This window comes from Podarcis raffonei, chromosome 4 (genome assembly GCF_027172205.1).
Source record: "Podarcis raffonei isolate rPodRaf1 chromosome 4, rPodRaf1.pri, whole genome shotgun sequence".
Classification (NCBI taxonomy): domain Eukaryota; kingdom Metazoa; phylum Chordata; class Lepidosauria; order Squamata; family Lacertidae; genus Podarcis; species Podarcis raffonei.
Window position 1 is genome coordinate 23,865,398 of NC_070605.1, and position 14,001 is coordinate 23,879,398.

General features: G+C 40.9%; 1 protein-coding gene across 3 annotated transcripts in view; it reads left to right on the forward strand.

Annotated features, from left to right (window-relative positions):
- Window positions 1–284: 284 nt before the first annotated feature.
- The window catches only part of ATM (ATM serine/threonine kinase), a 53,365-nt gene continuing 39,648 nt past the window's right edge, over window positions 285–14,001 (forward strand). The window contains exons 1-14 of one of the 3 annotated variants that reach the window (XM_053385764.1): window positions 285–347; window positions 2,534–2,642; window positions 2,732–2,844; window positions 4,075–4,220; window positions 4,431–4,595; window positions 7,068–7,233; window positions 8,004–8,242; window positions 8,569–8,732; window positions 9,082–9,245; window positions 9,341–9,712; window positions 10,597–10,791; window positions 11,197–11,292; window positions 12,421–12,646; window positions 13,818–13,943. In XM_053385764.1, the coding sequence (XP_053241739.1) occupies window positions 2,571–2,642; window positions 2,732–2,844; window positions 4,075–4,220; window positions 4,431–4,595; window positions 7,068–7,233; window positions 8,004–8,242; window positions 8,569–8,732; window positions 9,082–9,245; window positions 9,341–9,712; window positions 10,597–10,791; window positions 11,197–11,292; window positions 12,421–12,646; window positions 13,818–13,943 (2,244 nt within the window). In that variant the 5' untranslated portion in view covers window positions 285–347; window positions 2,534–2,570. Of the gene's footprint in view, window positions 348–1,314; window positions 1,525–2,533; window positions 2,643–2,731; window positions 2,845–4,074; window positions 4,229–4,430; window positions 4,596–7,067; window positions 7,234–8,003; window positions 8,243–8,568; window positions 8,733–9,081; window positions 9,246–9,340; window positions 9,713–10,596; window positions 10,792–11,196; window positions 11,293–12,420; window positions 12,647–13,817; window positions 13,944–14,001 lie in introns of those variants that run through there. The other 2 variants (XM_053385765.1, XM_053385766.1) reach the window with 2 other exon arrangements.

Here is a 14,001-nt window from a genome sequence, read left to right on the forward strand (position 1 = left end):
GCGCGCAAGAAGCAAGAAGCCCGCGCTGTGGGTCCTTTCAGGCCCGCCCACCGCTCGTTCCTGGCGCGAGCCTCGCCGCTCCGCCTCTTCGCCTCACTTCACTCCCCCCCGCCCCCATTCAGCTTTTCGGTTTCGTTTTCCCTCGCATCCCTCTCGTTGTCTCCGTTCGTTCTCCTCCGGCCGCGTCCTCTCTCTCCCACCCCTTTGGCAAGAATGCCGCCGTCTTGCCCGCGTGGCCTCTGAGGCGGGACCGGGGTGGCCGGTGTCCTCCCTCCCTCACGACCCGCCTCGGCGACCTTGGACGTCCCAGCTGCCGTGAGCGGGACGTGGCGGTGCGAAGTCGTCGTGTAAGTGGGGGTTTGGGGGGGTCACGCAATTCCCAGAGCTGTGAGAACAGGGGGCTCTGCCACGCGGGCCGTTGCCCTGATTCCCTCAGGCCCCCCCTTCTAGGGGGCTCTGCCACGCGGGCCGTGTCCCTGATCCCCTCAGGTCCCCCCTTCCAGAGTGTCGTTTGTGTGGCATCCTTTCCCTCCAGCGCAAAATGATAAGCGTCCGAAGGGAACGGCTGAACTTGAATTTATTTAGCTGCAAAATTTAATGTACTGCCAATAACATTAATAGTAGTGAATTAACAATAGTAATGAATAATAGTGTTGATCTGATGTTATTCACCACTACTTTGGTGAGTAGGAAAGTAATTTTAAAGTAGTAATAAATGTTATTCATTTACTACTTTAAAATGAATGACATTCATTACTATGTACTTTAAAATTACTTTTTACTCACCAAAGTAGTGGCGAATAACATCAGACCAACAATGAAATCGCGTTGATTAAAACAAATGTGGAATGCATCATAAATCAGGGGTTGCCAGACTTATTTTTTTACCTGTGGGCCTGTAGAGAAGCTGCCGTGGGTACCATGCATGCACTGCAACAGCAGACTAGCTCTTCTTCTCCCCCACCCCTTTCTAAAAGCAATTAGGATTGGAAAAGTGTTTTCACTTTCCCCTCCAAGTTAGTGGTCCCCTTCCTTGCTGTAACCCCCCCCCCTTCAGTTCTTATCCAGGGGAGGAGCTAGGGGAATGGCAGCCAGAGAAGACCTCTGTGGGTGCCACGTTGTTGTTGTTAAATTGTTTAGTCTTGTCCAACTCTTCATGACCCCATGGACACGGCACTCCTGCCAGGCACTCCTGTCTTCCACCGCCTCCCGCAGTTTGGTCAGACTCATGTTTGTAGCTTCGAGAACACTGTCCAACCATCTCATCCTCTGTCGTCCCCTTCTCCTTGTGCCCTCCATCTTTCTCAACATCAGGGTCTTTTCCAGGGAGTCTTCTCTTCTCATGAGGTGGCCAAAGTATTGGAGCCTCAGCTTCACGATCTGTCCTTCCAGTGATCTCTCCTTCCAGTGAGCACTCAGGACTGGAGCAGGAACCGGCAAGCCAGTCCAGTATCCCTGCCAAGAAAACTCCATGGACAAAGACAACAGGGTGCCACATTGGCAACCTATAAATCAATAGATCAGGTTATTACATCAACATACCTGAACCACGCATCAGAAAAAGCCTAAGTGATACATAACTGCCTCAAATGTTTGGACTTTAACTGGGAATTCAAAGCTTAGTTGTAAATTCTTAACTGGGAATTCATAATTCATTTATGGAACATATTTTAAAATATTTAAAGAAAGGATGTGCCTAGTTCCATTTTCCTAAATGCTGACTAACACACCCATCTGAAGATAAAAGCACAGCTGATACACAGGATGTGGCTTGCAGGCAAGCTTATACACACACGTTGCCTTAGGCATGCTCATTATTGCACCCTCCAATAATGTTTACTGCCTCTGAGAGAAATTTTGCTACAGCCAGTGTAAAAGTATCAAAGTTAACCTTGACATGAAATGAGTCAGCAATTCCAGGTTGTTCTATTAGTATTTGATTGATTAGATGCTGTCTAACCTAGTTATACAGACTACAATGCAATAAAATTGAGGCATATGATAATCTTATTGAACAAATGTAATACATTTACAGCAGTGGGGCTGATCTGGAAGCCGCTTCACTATTTTCAATTGTAAGAAAACCTCTGAATGGCTTACAAAAATATAAAACAAAACATTCAAATTACAGTACAGTTAAAAGTTACTACAGTACAGTATTAGTTAAAAACAGGTACTGTATTTAGAAATAGTCAGACAATGATTAAAACCAGCAGTAGCTAAAAAGAAGTAAAAAACATGTAATTTATACATGCCTGCATTGGCTTGCCTAAACAATGTTTTAAGCAGGTGTCAAAAAGGGTAGTCAAGGCTCCTGCCTGATGTCAATACGCAGGAAGTTCCAGAGAGTAGGTGCTGCCACACTAAATTATCATAACAACCCTGTGAGGTAGGTTGGGCTAAGAGATGGTGACTGTACGCCCAGTGAGCTTCATGTCTGAGTGGGGATTTGAACCCTGGTCTCCAGAGCCAAACACTAACCATTGTGCCACACCGGCTCTATTGAAAAACCTATTGTTATTTCCCTTTTCAGGTTCATGCTGTGAGTGCATCTACAACTTAGCTGAGCCATGAATTTTGCACTCCAAGACCTGTTGGCTTGCTGCCGCCATCTTGAAAGTGACAAGGCCACAGACCGAAAGGTAATAATAAACCACCATTCCTGCACTTCTAATATGCAACAGTACAATAACATGATAGTGTTATTCTTTATTCTGGATTACTTTTTTAGAAGGAAATTGAAAAGTTCAAGCATCTCATCAGGGATTCTGAAACAATTCAACAGCTGGATCGAAATTCTGATTCCAAAAATGGCAAACAGATGAACTGGGATACTGTATTCAGGTACAATATTTTGATGTGTGTTAAACTTTGTTGAGTATCAAACGTTCGACAAAAATCTCAGTAATTCTTACAAAAACACAGCAAAGTCTGTACTTGCCCCCAAATTGTAAATTTGGGAGAGGGGTTCCGGGTAAGAGCTAAGGCCATCTAGGGAGTCTGTTGTCTTTTCAGCACTAGGAGAAAACCTTTTAGGGAGTGTCTCCACCCCCATCGTTCAGCCTGAGGTCCAGCTCTGAGGAGCTTTTGGCGGTTCTATCACATGTGAGAAGCAAGGTTACAGGGAAAGAGGCAGAGGGCCTTCTCAGTAGTGGTGCCTGCCCTGTGGAATGCCCTCCCATCAGATGTCAAGGATATAAACCACCATCTGCCTTTTAGAAGACATCTGAAGGCAGCCCTTTTAAGGGAAGTTTTTAATGTTTGATGTTTTATTTTTTTATATTTTGTTGGAAGCTGCCCAGAGTGTCTGGGGAAACAGCCAGATGGGCGGGGTATTATTATTATTATTATTTTATTTTCCATTTCTTTTAGATCTCTTTTTTATCTCACATTTTATCTGATTGCTGTTTTGCTATAACTGTGATTAATTATTACTTCATTTTGTGTTAGAAATCACTCTAGAAATTTAAGTTGAAAAGGAGGACATCAAATATCTGAAACAGTTCAGGAACCCATGAATTGAACATAGGACTTCTGCTTCACCTATCAGTCTCTTTACTGCTATGCTACATTATTTGTTGTGGTTTGATTACTAGAAAGGAAGCAATATATCATTATTTTAGCCAATCAAGTGAATGTTCAGAGGTTGCTTGGCCACCCTCTGTATCAGTTCATCCAGCTATTGTACCTCTTCCTTATGGCTATTATATATCTCATCAGCACACCCAGTGTTTATTTTTTCCTTTCCCTCCCACTTGTCAGAGTAGTGAGCACAGCAGCCGCAGGGTTGTGCTGTGCTTTTCCAGCCTGAGAAATGTTGTGACTGTGATCATGTGTAGTTTGCCCTGATTGTCCAGAGACAGCCTGTATTTTCTCAAGGTAAGCAAGTTACACATTGCATAGCATATGTTTTTTAATATCCCTGTGGAGCAGAAGGATCTAGTAGAATATCATAGAAGAGCTTGCATTGAAACTTCACTATTTAAAAGAATAAATTGTTGTTGCTGCTGAGCATTTTGTTTATTTTAATTAGATTATGTGCCTATAAATAGTGTTTATTTTTTGCCTTTTAAGTTTTCTTCAGAAGTACATTAAGAAGGAAACTGAAAGTGCAAGATTAGCAAAACCAAATGTGTCTGCATCAACCCAAGCAACACGACATAAAAAGATGCAAGAGATCAGCTCTTTGGTTAAATATTTCATCAGATGTGCCAATAAAAGTGAGTGACTCAGTACAGACATATTTAAGATATATTTTCAAAAAAAATTATTACAGTTCATTTCATTAACTCTACCATGTATCAGGTAACTTGTTTTCTAATAAATGTTACAATTTTTGGTTGTATTTCAACAGATTTTCCCTGAATTTGACCTGGTTTGAGATCACTCATAAAAGTTAAAAACTCACATTTATATTCTGCTTTTCACAGGAGCACCCAGGTTAAAATGCCAAGAGCTTCTGATTTTTGTCATGGACACAGTAAATGATCCATCAAGTTGTGCCATTTATGGAACTGATTGTAGCAGCATATTGTTAAAGGATATTCTTACAGTGAGGACGTATTGGTGTGCTATCCCTTCACAACAGTGGTCAGGTTTGTAGATATTATTCCTATGCTGAAATCCCATGAACTGCTTGGAAGTGACGTCAAGAGACATTTTATATAGAAGAACCTATTTTCTTTGCAGTTGTGTGTTATATAGCTCCAATAATCGAAGTTCCCATAATGAACCATAGAATAATTATGTTTTTCTATTCTTGGTTTTTCTTCCTCTGTCATTGAATGTCAGATTTTGGCTTTTCTAATATCCTTGCTTTGCTTGATTTATTATTTAATATTGACCTCATTAATTTTATAGGGATTTTCGCAAATTACATACTCATATTGAAATTACAAACCAAACAATTTCATCACGTCAACAATATTTTATTGTTGATCTGGGTAATCATGAGGCCAGTTTGTACAAAGGTATGCTTGTGCAGAGTTCCCTTCTTAGTTTAAAAAGAATAAGGAAGCTCTTTTGGGGGGGGGCTGCATGAGTCTAGAATACCCTGCTTCCCACAGTTTCTGTCTGTATTGACATTTATGTGCCTGAACTTCATCGTTGATTATTCACTGTCTATAACCACTTTTCATGAAATGTGGCTGTAGTTGGACTTCATTTTCTGAATTTACTGCATTTAACTAAATTGCTTACATGGATGCAGCCCTCTCTTGAATTTTTCTGCAGTGGCAATTGAAAGTAGCTCAGACACATTGAAAATACAATTGCTTCATACATATTGATAATTCCTGCCAGAGACGTGTAAAAGCATGGACATCATTTATTTATTTACTTATTTCATAAAATGTATACAGTGGTACCTCCAGTTACGAACGGGATCCGTTCCGGAGGCCCAGCTGTATCCCGAAAAAATTTCTTTCCAATTTCCGTACTACTCACGGGTTGTTGTTTTAAAGTCCAATTGTTCACAAAAAGAAGTCAGCGCTCTCTGACCATGGCAATGCGGCTTCACTCCGCAGGAGAAGCAGTCGACTCTCAGCACCGCGCCGCTCACCCCGTCCCCCGCTCCGAAGCCTTTAAAAAGGCTCCTTCACAGGTCGGGGGGGCGCAAATGGTGCCCGCCGAGTCACCAGGTTCACAGGCTTCACCACCTGTGATTTTTGAGGGTCCCCGCGTCGCCGCAGCGGTCAAGACCCAATCCTGCGGAGCCGATTCCCTCCGGAGCTCGAAGGGAATCCGCCATTAGCTGATGGCGCTAACCCGGAAGTCTGGAGGACCACTTCTGCGCACACACGCAGTGCCACAGAGCATTTCTGTGCAGGGCAAACCCACTTCCAGGTTTGCCACAGCCGTAACCTGAAGATTCCGTAAGCTGGAGGTTATGCAACTCAAGGTACGACTGTACACCGCTTGATTGTGAAAAACCTCAAAGTGGTTTATAAAAGTAAAGCGGTTTACAACAGTAGAACCATACACACATCTTTAAAAACCTATGTACCTGGGCTTTTGCTCTGTAGAAAAACCATGCTCATTGCGGCTTCCACAGTTTAAATATCTGCTGAAGAAAATACCTGCATGTATGCAGTATTTGTGTTTGCTGTATAAAGTCAAGACAAAGTGGAAGAGCTGGTACTCTCAGCTAAAATGTCCTCCTACATATACCTCCTACACCGAAAACCTGGAAATAAATTCTCCGGTTTCCGAAAGCTTTTTGGAACCCGAGCGTCTAACACTGCTTCCGTTTTGAGTTTCCCTATTGAATTGAAGCTTCCATTTTCAGTTTTTGGTTTTCAAACAGCTCGACAACAGAGAAGGTTGCCAAATTTATCGAGAGAGCAATGAGACTGAGAGCTGCTATCTGAATGACATCAGTGTCGTCACACGGATTCCTCGCCTAGGATCTTATTATTATTATCATTACGTTTTATTATTATTATTTTATTACCTCTGCCAAGTTTTAAGTACTGAGATTATTAATTTATCTGTATCTGGTTATTATTATCTTTCTCCCTGTCCTGACCATCCCTCCGAGGTTATATTTATATTTATAATCTTTCAATTTGGCTGGTCTATTCACTTAACCGACCTGGAACAATCTACCAGAGAAAAGGCCGTCGCCCATGGGACAGAGGGTCATGGATGAATGATAATCCAGCTTCTACCTAGGGTTTTAATAGGTCATAAGATTTTATGGTAACTATATTCGTAATGTATTTTTGTTGGTGTTTGTCCTTTGATGCTATGGCCTGTCGGCTACGCAAATACAGTCTATTCATTCATTCAGTTTTTGGTTTTCAAATGTTTCAGAAGTCGAACAGTCTTCCGGAATGGGTTACATTTGAAAACTGAGGTTCCACTGTACAAGGCTGGGATAATGAGAAACACCTTTTTCAAATGTGTGACATCTTAACTTAAATGAACCCACTGGGGAGCTTCTTGTTCAGCATTGCAACTAGTCTTAACATAGGAATGATCAATGGAAAGGACTGGAAATATTTAGTAAACACACACATGTTTTTGTGACTTAGTTAAGTAATATGAATTTGATTTACTTCTTCTAGATCTCCAAAACCTGTACTTCAAATTGTTTCTCAAACCTTGTAGAGATATTAACAAAGTATTGGTGGCTAGAATAATTTATACATTGACCAGAGGATTGTGCCTCCAAACTGATGGGTTAAATTCTACTATTTTAAGCTTCTTCTCTAGAGCTATGCAGCTTGCAAGGTAAATTTCTTTTTCTTTTGGTGAATCAATTTTAAGTTTAACATGGTTACTCTTCTAAACTTAAACCTCCACTATTCTAATGTATTTTAAGTTCACTTGCTTTTCAGTCTCATTGAACTAATCTAAATCTTTTCTACATCTTGCTTTCAAATCTTTGAATTACTTTCAAGTACGGTATTTGGAGCCAATTTTAAAATTAAAGCATTGCACTTTCCTTGCTTCAAAAACATTTGCCATTTCTTGGGGAAAGCGGCACAAGAGCAGAAATGATATCTTTCTTCCAAAATGTGTATTTTTTTAGTTTTGAGAACTCCTTCTTATAATAAAAAGGTTTAGAAAAGAACTTCTCTGTAAGCCAGCTGCCACCATATTTCCCAATATTTGTATAATCTTTTCTGCAAGGCAGCAGAAATTATTGCTCTTCTGGTCAGCTCAATATTGTCAACTTTCTAGTTCTTCCTTATGTATGACAATAGTTACCTTTATCACTGCCATGTGTTACCAAAAACTGTCAACCTATCAGTTACAGGGTCCCATAACTGTCCTCTCTTCCAAAGCCTTTATGGTACAGTTTTCTTCTCTCTCACACTGGAACTGAACTACATTTTTTCTCCTCCTGGTGGTTTGCGTACCTTGAGTACTTTGGAGAAAAGGCAGAATTAAAATAAAATAGCATAGCATAGCTTGGGTCTCTATACCCAGTAGAGGTTAGTATTTGCATGCTCATTAAATTAGTTACTATAACAAAACATGACTTTTTTCTGTTGCAGGCAAGAAAGAAACCTCGCAGGCCTCGATCATATATTTGCAGCCATTAATGTATATTTGAGTGTATTTGCAGTCAACTACCGTATGCGGGTTTGTAAGCTAGGAGAGGAAATTCTGCCAACTGTGCTCTATATATGGGCTCAGTATAAGCCGAAAGATTTTCTAAAGGAGCAGATCATTCAGTTCATTCAGCTGCAGGTTCGTGTTCATCACCCAAATGGAGCGAAAGCCAAAGAAAAAGGTATGCATAAGTTACTTCATGCCCAATTGTGAAGAGATATTACAGGAACAGTTGGCACTATTGGAGGGTGACTAAACTTCTGCATTCTTCTGTGGAAAGTATTCAGATATTTTTAAATTGGCTAGTATACTATCATTGTTTTTCATAGTGTCTATTCATGTTTGAGTGTTCAAATACTTTTGATTTAGCTGTTACTTTTTGCATTGTTATATTAGGTATTCTTAATAGCTGGTGAACTTTTAAAATATTTGAACAGATTGTTTGGGGGTTGGTTCACATATTATAAGTTACACAGAGCTAAATTTGTCCTGTTCTTGTGCAAACAGGAGTATGTGACCCGACAAAATGGCAAAGAATTGTATACAACCTGTATGAACTATTAGTGAACGAGATAAACCTCATAGGCAGCAGAGGAAAGTATTCTGCAGGGTCGCGCAGTATTGCTGTGAAGGAAAGCCTGGTTGAGTTAATGGCTGACATTTGTCATCAGGTAAATTGTTCTGCTTTCAGAAACTGTTTCTTGTAAAAAGGAGTAAATCCTTTCCTATTGGAGTACAGCGCTTGAGCACGGAGACACTACAGTATGACCTAAAAGTACCATGTTTTCCCCCTACTTCCCTGTGCACATGCACAGATGTGTACTTGGGTACCACACTGACAATTTAAGATGGGCTTGGGAGGCTTGGGTGCAGTTACTGTATCCCCATCTAGAGGGCCTTTTCTGTTTGGTCCACCATTTTGAGCTGGGAGCTACAGTGCTTTGGCCTTACATCATTCTTTCTTAATGCATATTTTAATGTAAAATGTTATGTTATAGTATGCACTTATTGTTTGCAAAGGTCTTTGCTGAAGACACCAAAGTCCTGGAGATAACTCAGTCGTATGCTGCTACACAGAGAGAATGTGGAGATGTACCATCCAAGCGTAGGAGAATTGAATCAGGTTGGGAAGTGGTGTGGACCAACCTGCAAAGTTCACAGAATGACTTCTATGTCATACCCTGGTAAAAACAAACAAACATTCATTCATTCTTGTTTCCCCCCTCAATTTTCCCGGTTCCATTTTTTCTCAGATCTCTCTGGTTTTTCTACCCTCAAGGCTGCAGATTACAACCAGATTGATATCGAAGTACCCTATGAGCTTTCCTCACTGTGAACGTCCTCATTTGCTTAGTATACTTTACCAGCTGCTGTCTCAACAGCGTCGAAGAGAACGGATGCCTTATGTGTTACGTTGTCTTAAAGAGGTTGCATGGTGTCAAAGCCAACAGTTAGATCTGAAACCTGTGCAGAACTCAGAACTGCAGCGAATCTGGTCAAAAGTTTGGTCCCTGGTTGTTCGTAGCCTAAGTCTTCAGCAAACTGAAGTGGAATGCTTTGGATTACTTCAAGTCATGATTCAAGGAAGCTTAATAGCAATGGATAGAGAAATTTGGAAGATATTTTCACTTTCTGCATGCAAACCTTCAAGGTAATGTGGATCCCTTCGTAAGCACCAACTGTTTCTGCTGCATTAGTAAGATTAGTAGGATTGCTCCTTAAAACATTTCTGACACTTCCCCCTCCACAGACTAGTGGGACTTTATGAAGCAAGGTGAGATGCATAGGCAGGTTACTGTGGTAGCTTGGACCTGCCACAACAATTGGGACAAATGCCATCACTTGATGGCAAACATGTTCCCATTCCCACCCTTTAAATTCACAGAATGGGGAACTCCACAACGATGTAGTGATGGCCAGCATCACTACACAGATGGTGGCTAGCAGAAGGATAACTGCCCTAATCAACACTCTTCCCTGCAAGGCAGACAAAGCGGGTTTCAAGTGCTCTGTCATATACTACAACTTGTACAAATCCAATTAATATCCAGAATTGTATTTGTCAAACTTTTGCTGTGCTTTCACTTTTTTTCTATTTAATTTTTGTAACTAATATAAGAACGCTCTTATCTATTACAAATTCTGTTTGGGGTGTTTTATAATAGATTAACTAATGTATTTTAGAATGAAAACTTATATACTTTACCTAGGAATAAGCTCCTTTAACTTCACGTGACTTACTTTAAAGTACACATGTATGGGATAGAACTGTTAACCTACACACACACACACAGAGAGAGAGAGAGAGAGAGAGAGAGAGAGATTTCAGTTAAAAGTCTGAAGATTTTTTGGTGGAGGGGCATATGTGACTCAGCCACAAGACTTGTCATATTTAAAACAGATTTAGATCAGAACAGACCTATTACAGTCTCACCTCCCTGCAAAAAGGCACTGTTATTTTTGTAAATTTTAAATGCAGGTCTGCACTGGAGCTGTAAATTCAGGTGGTAATCTTGTGCAAATAATGTCTTGTAGTTCTGCAGCAAAGTGCTTGGCATTAGCGATGACATCTTTGGAAGTGCCAGAGACTTCGAAAACTGAGGCAGTACAGAATGATTGGGAAGGAAGTGTGGCTTCTACATTAAAAGAAACCATTATGAAGTGGCTTTTGTTCTGCCACTTAGAGGAGGAGATGGAACACAGGACAGAGCCGCCACCCATCCTACGCAGGTAACAGCTTGAGAAATAAAGTGGCTTAAAAGAGAATTAGACTTACATCAAAGGAAAATAAAACTTTAATATTGTTAGGTTTTATTTGACCAGCTTGGTTTCAGAAGTAGATAACACATTGTATTTGCCTGAACCCTCGGAATGGATTTGATTACCAATTAAATAAAACTGGCAGTAGAATATGTTGTTAGAGAGTTAAACAAGAGTTAAACATTTTCATTTCTTTTAATATTAATTTAGATTTATTTGTTCCAGTATATCTGATATATATTTTTTCTGTATCCTTTATTCAAAATTTTGTATTCAAAAAATTAATCAAGTTTCTATTTGAGGTCTCAAAGAGATAAACAGATATGCTGTGTTGGGGACTGTCAAGTCTAAAACATGCTTTTGATTCTTTTGCAGTGACTTTCCCAAATTAGAGTTGCAAAAAATCCTTGTAAGTCTGACTATGAAAAATAGTAGGGCAGCAATGGAATTTTTTCACAATGCTTCAGAATGGTATGTTTTAAAGATCAACATAAGTATTTCTGTCACTTGGAGGTATTATCTTTAAGAATTGGTTTCATTTAAAAAAATTATTCTGTTTTATGGGCAGAATTTAGAAATTTGTTTCATGGACCCTATACCAGGATGAAGAACCTTTCTCAGCCCAAAGAATTCATTCCTTCTCTCTCTCTCTCTCTCTCTCTCTCTCTCCCTCTCTCTCTCTCTCTGTGTGTGTGTGTGTGTGTGTGTGTGTGTAACAAAAATCTAAGTAGTTTCCAGAAAAATAATAAAAGTGGGGCAACGACATTCAATGGAAACTACTTAAAAACTAGATGAAAGCAAAATAAAACTCAGTGTCACAAAGAGGCTGAGCAAGAGAGAACTAAAAAAGAGGGTTCAGGCAAGCTTGGGTAAACATAAGGTTTTTAAGCAGTCATTATTATACAGTCTTCCAGAGCAATTGATGTGGCTCTTACCGTAGTACATTAGGCTACGATTTCCCTTTGGTTAGCAGGGTTGGTAGGTTGGGTTTTGGCTCAACCAACTGGTCAAAGGCAGGAACGAACACTTGGGAAGTAGGCTGCTCCCAAAATCCAGCTTGTTTCCTGCTTTCGTTAAATACAGTCATGATAGCTTAAGCTTCCTGAAGACTGCATGTGGCTCCTGGGCTGATACTCCCCAATGCTGCCTTACACAGTTAAAAACCATCTGTCTGTGAAGTAGGTTTCTATACGTGGATTGCCCTCACTGCACATGTAACATGTAAATGGCAGGAGGAATTCTTAGCACTCTCCTCAGAAACCTGTGCATGTATTACTGCCTCTCTTCAAAGAGGTACAGTTTCTGCATAAGGCTGTGTTGTTGCTGCTGGGTTTATGGTGCCTTATCTTCCTGCTCTTCAAGAGATGAATAGAGCTGGTTGTACATTCAGTGGGAAAGGGGAGACTGTTCATAATTCATTAGACGGGGTACAGATGTTCATTATATGAAGACAGGCCTTTGGTTTCAACTCATCTATTAGAATATTTTGGAAATCAAATAAAATTAAAGTTTTAATTATTCCGTGTTTGGTTTTAAAGGCTTCAAATACTGTCATGAAATACCAGTGACAGATAATATTTGTCATCTATTTTTTTTAAGTACACAACATGCACAAGACACAGAAGAAGCCAGCCGTTCAGAAATTGAAACATTCTACATGCAAACAACTTTCGATGAAATAGGCATTTTTACAAATGTGGCTAATGATACATGTGAAAGCAAATTGCTCAGTTCCAGATTAACAGTCAGTCAAAAACACAGAGAAGCCTTAGAACAGAACTTGTTGGAGATATCAGAACAACTTCTGAGTAACTTTTTGCCTGAGGTAAGTTGGAAAAGAAAGGTCTCTCAAAGTCCATCCTTCTCAAGAATATTTGTGAGCAGCTTTTGATATATGCCACATAATTAATAAAACAGACAAATGGTAGCTTGCCATGGCAGCTGGTGCCCATTGGGAATGGTAGGACAGAAGGCAGGGAGACCCAACATTATGGAGAGTCAGAGCCAAGGACAGGCAAAGCCTATCCCCAGTTTTGTCCCCATCCTCCCTGTGATTTTTAGGAGGGGAAACAGAGACCAGGAAAAAGAAAGTTGATAGGCGGTACCACTCCCTGGACTGATTGTAATTAAGAAGGTGGGCAGGTGGGGTCTGGCTGAGGGCAAGCTGAGGTTAGTGGGACAGTGCCCCATGCCTGTTGATGGACCAGCCTTCCCTGGCAGTTCATACTACATGACATTCATCTAAACATGGCATGGGTGGGTGTGCCGTTGCAATGAAGTGGGAGGAGTTCCTCTTTTCTGCTCTTGGATGGCATAAGTTTCTTTCTGTGCCTGAACCAGCTCAGAATAGCACTTCTGGGGCAACATCTTTGCCCTGGCAGGTGGGAAGCTGTTGCTGGTGGTAGCCAGCAGAAAACCCTAAAATGGGACAATTTGGGGTGGGTTGCCAGTGGCCTTGGAGCTCCCAAGCAGCATGAATCTTGGTCATCAGCTGCAGCAGCCTGGAGCTACCACAAAAAACTTCAACCCCACCTTCTGCCTTGGCCAGCAGAAGTGGCGGGGCCTCAGATGCTGTGGTCACTCTGCCCCACTGCTCCCTGTCAGGTAGGGTTGCTCTGTCCTTGTGAGTCTAAAATCACACATAGGCAGAGTCAGTACGCTGTGTTTACCAGCTTCATCTTAGCAGCCTGCAATTCATGAAGGTACAGTGGTACCTCTAGTTATAAACTTAATTCGTTCCGGAGGTCTGTTCTTAACCTGAAACTGTTCTTAACCTGAGGTACCACTTTAGCAATGGGGCCTACCGTGCCGCCGCAACGCGATTTTTGTTCTCATCCTGGACAAAGTTCTTAACCTGAGGTACTACTTCTGGGTTAGCGGAGTCTGTAACCCGAAGTGTTTGTAACCCAAGGTACCACTGTATTCTGAACTTTATATAAGTATTAATAACTATTCAGATGCAAAGCTTAGCATGTATTTTTGTGTTTGGCTTGAAGGTTACATCTGCAATAATCCTAGTACGTTGTGCCAGCCTCCTGACTGGTGTTCTTGGCTGCTACTGCTATGCTGGCATACTGACGGAAGAAGAAGCACGCAAATCAAAGCTGTTTCATAAAGCCAAGGTAAGGCTTGTGTTTTAAGGAATACACTAAGTTCCCGGTTCCCAAGCAAGAGAAATAT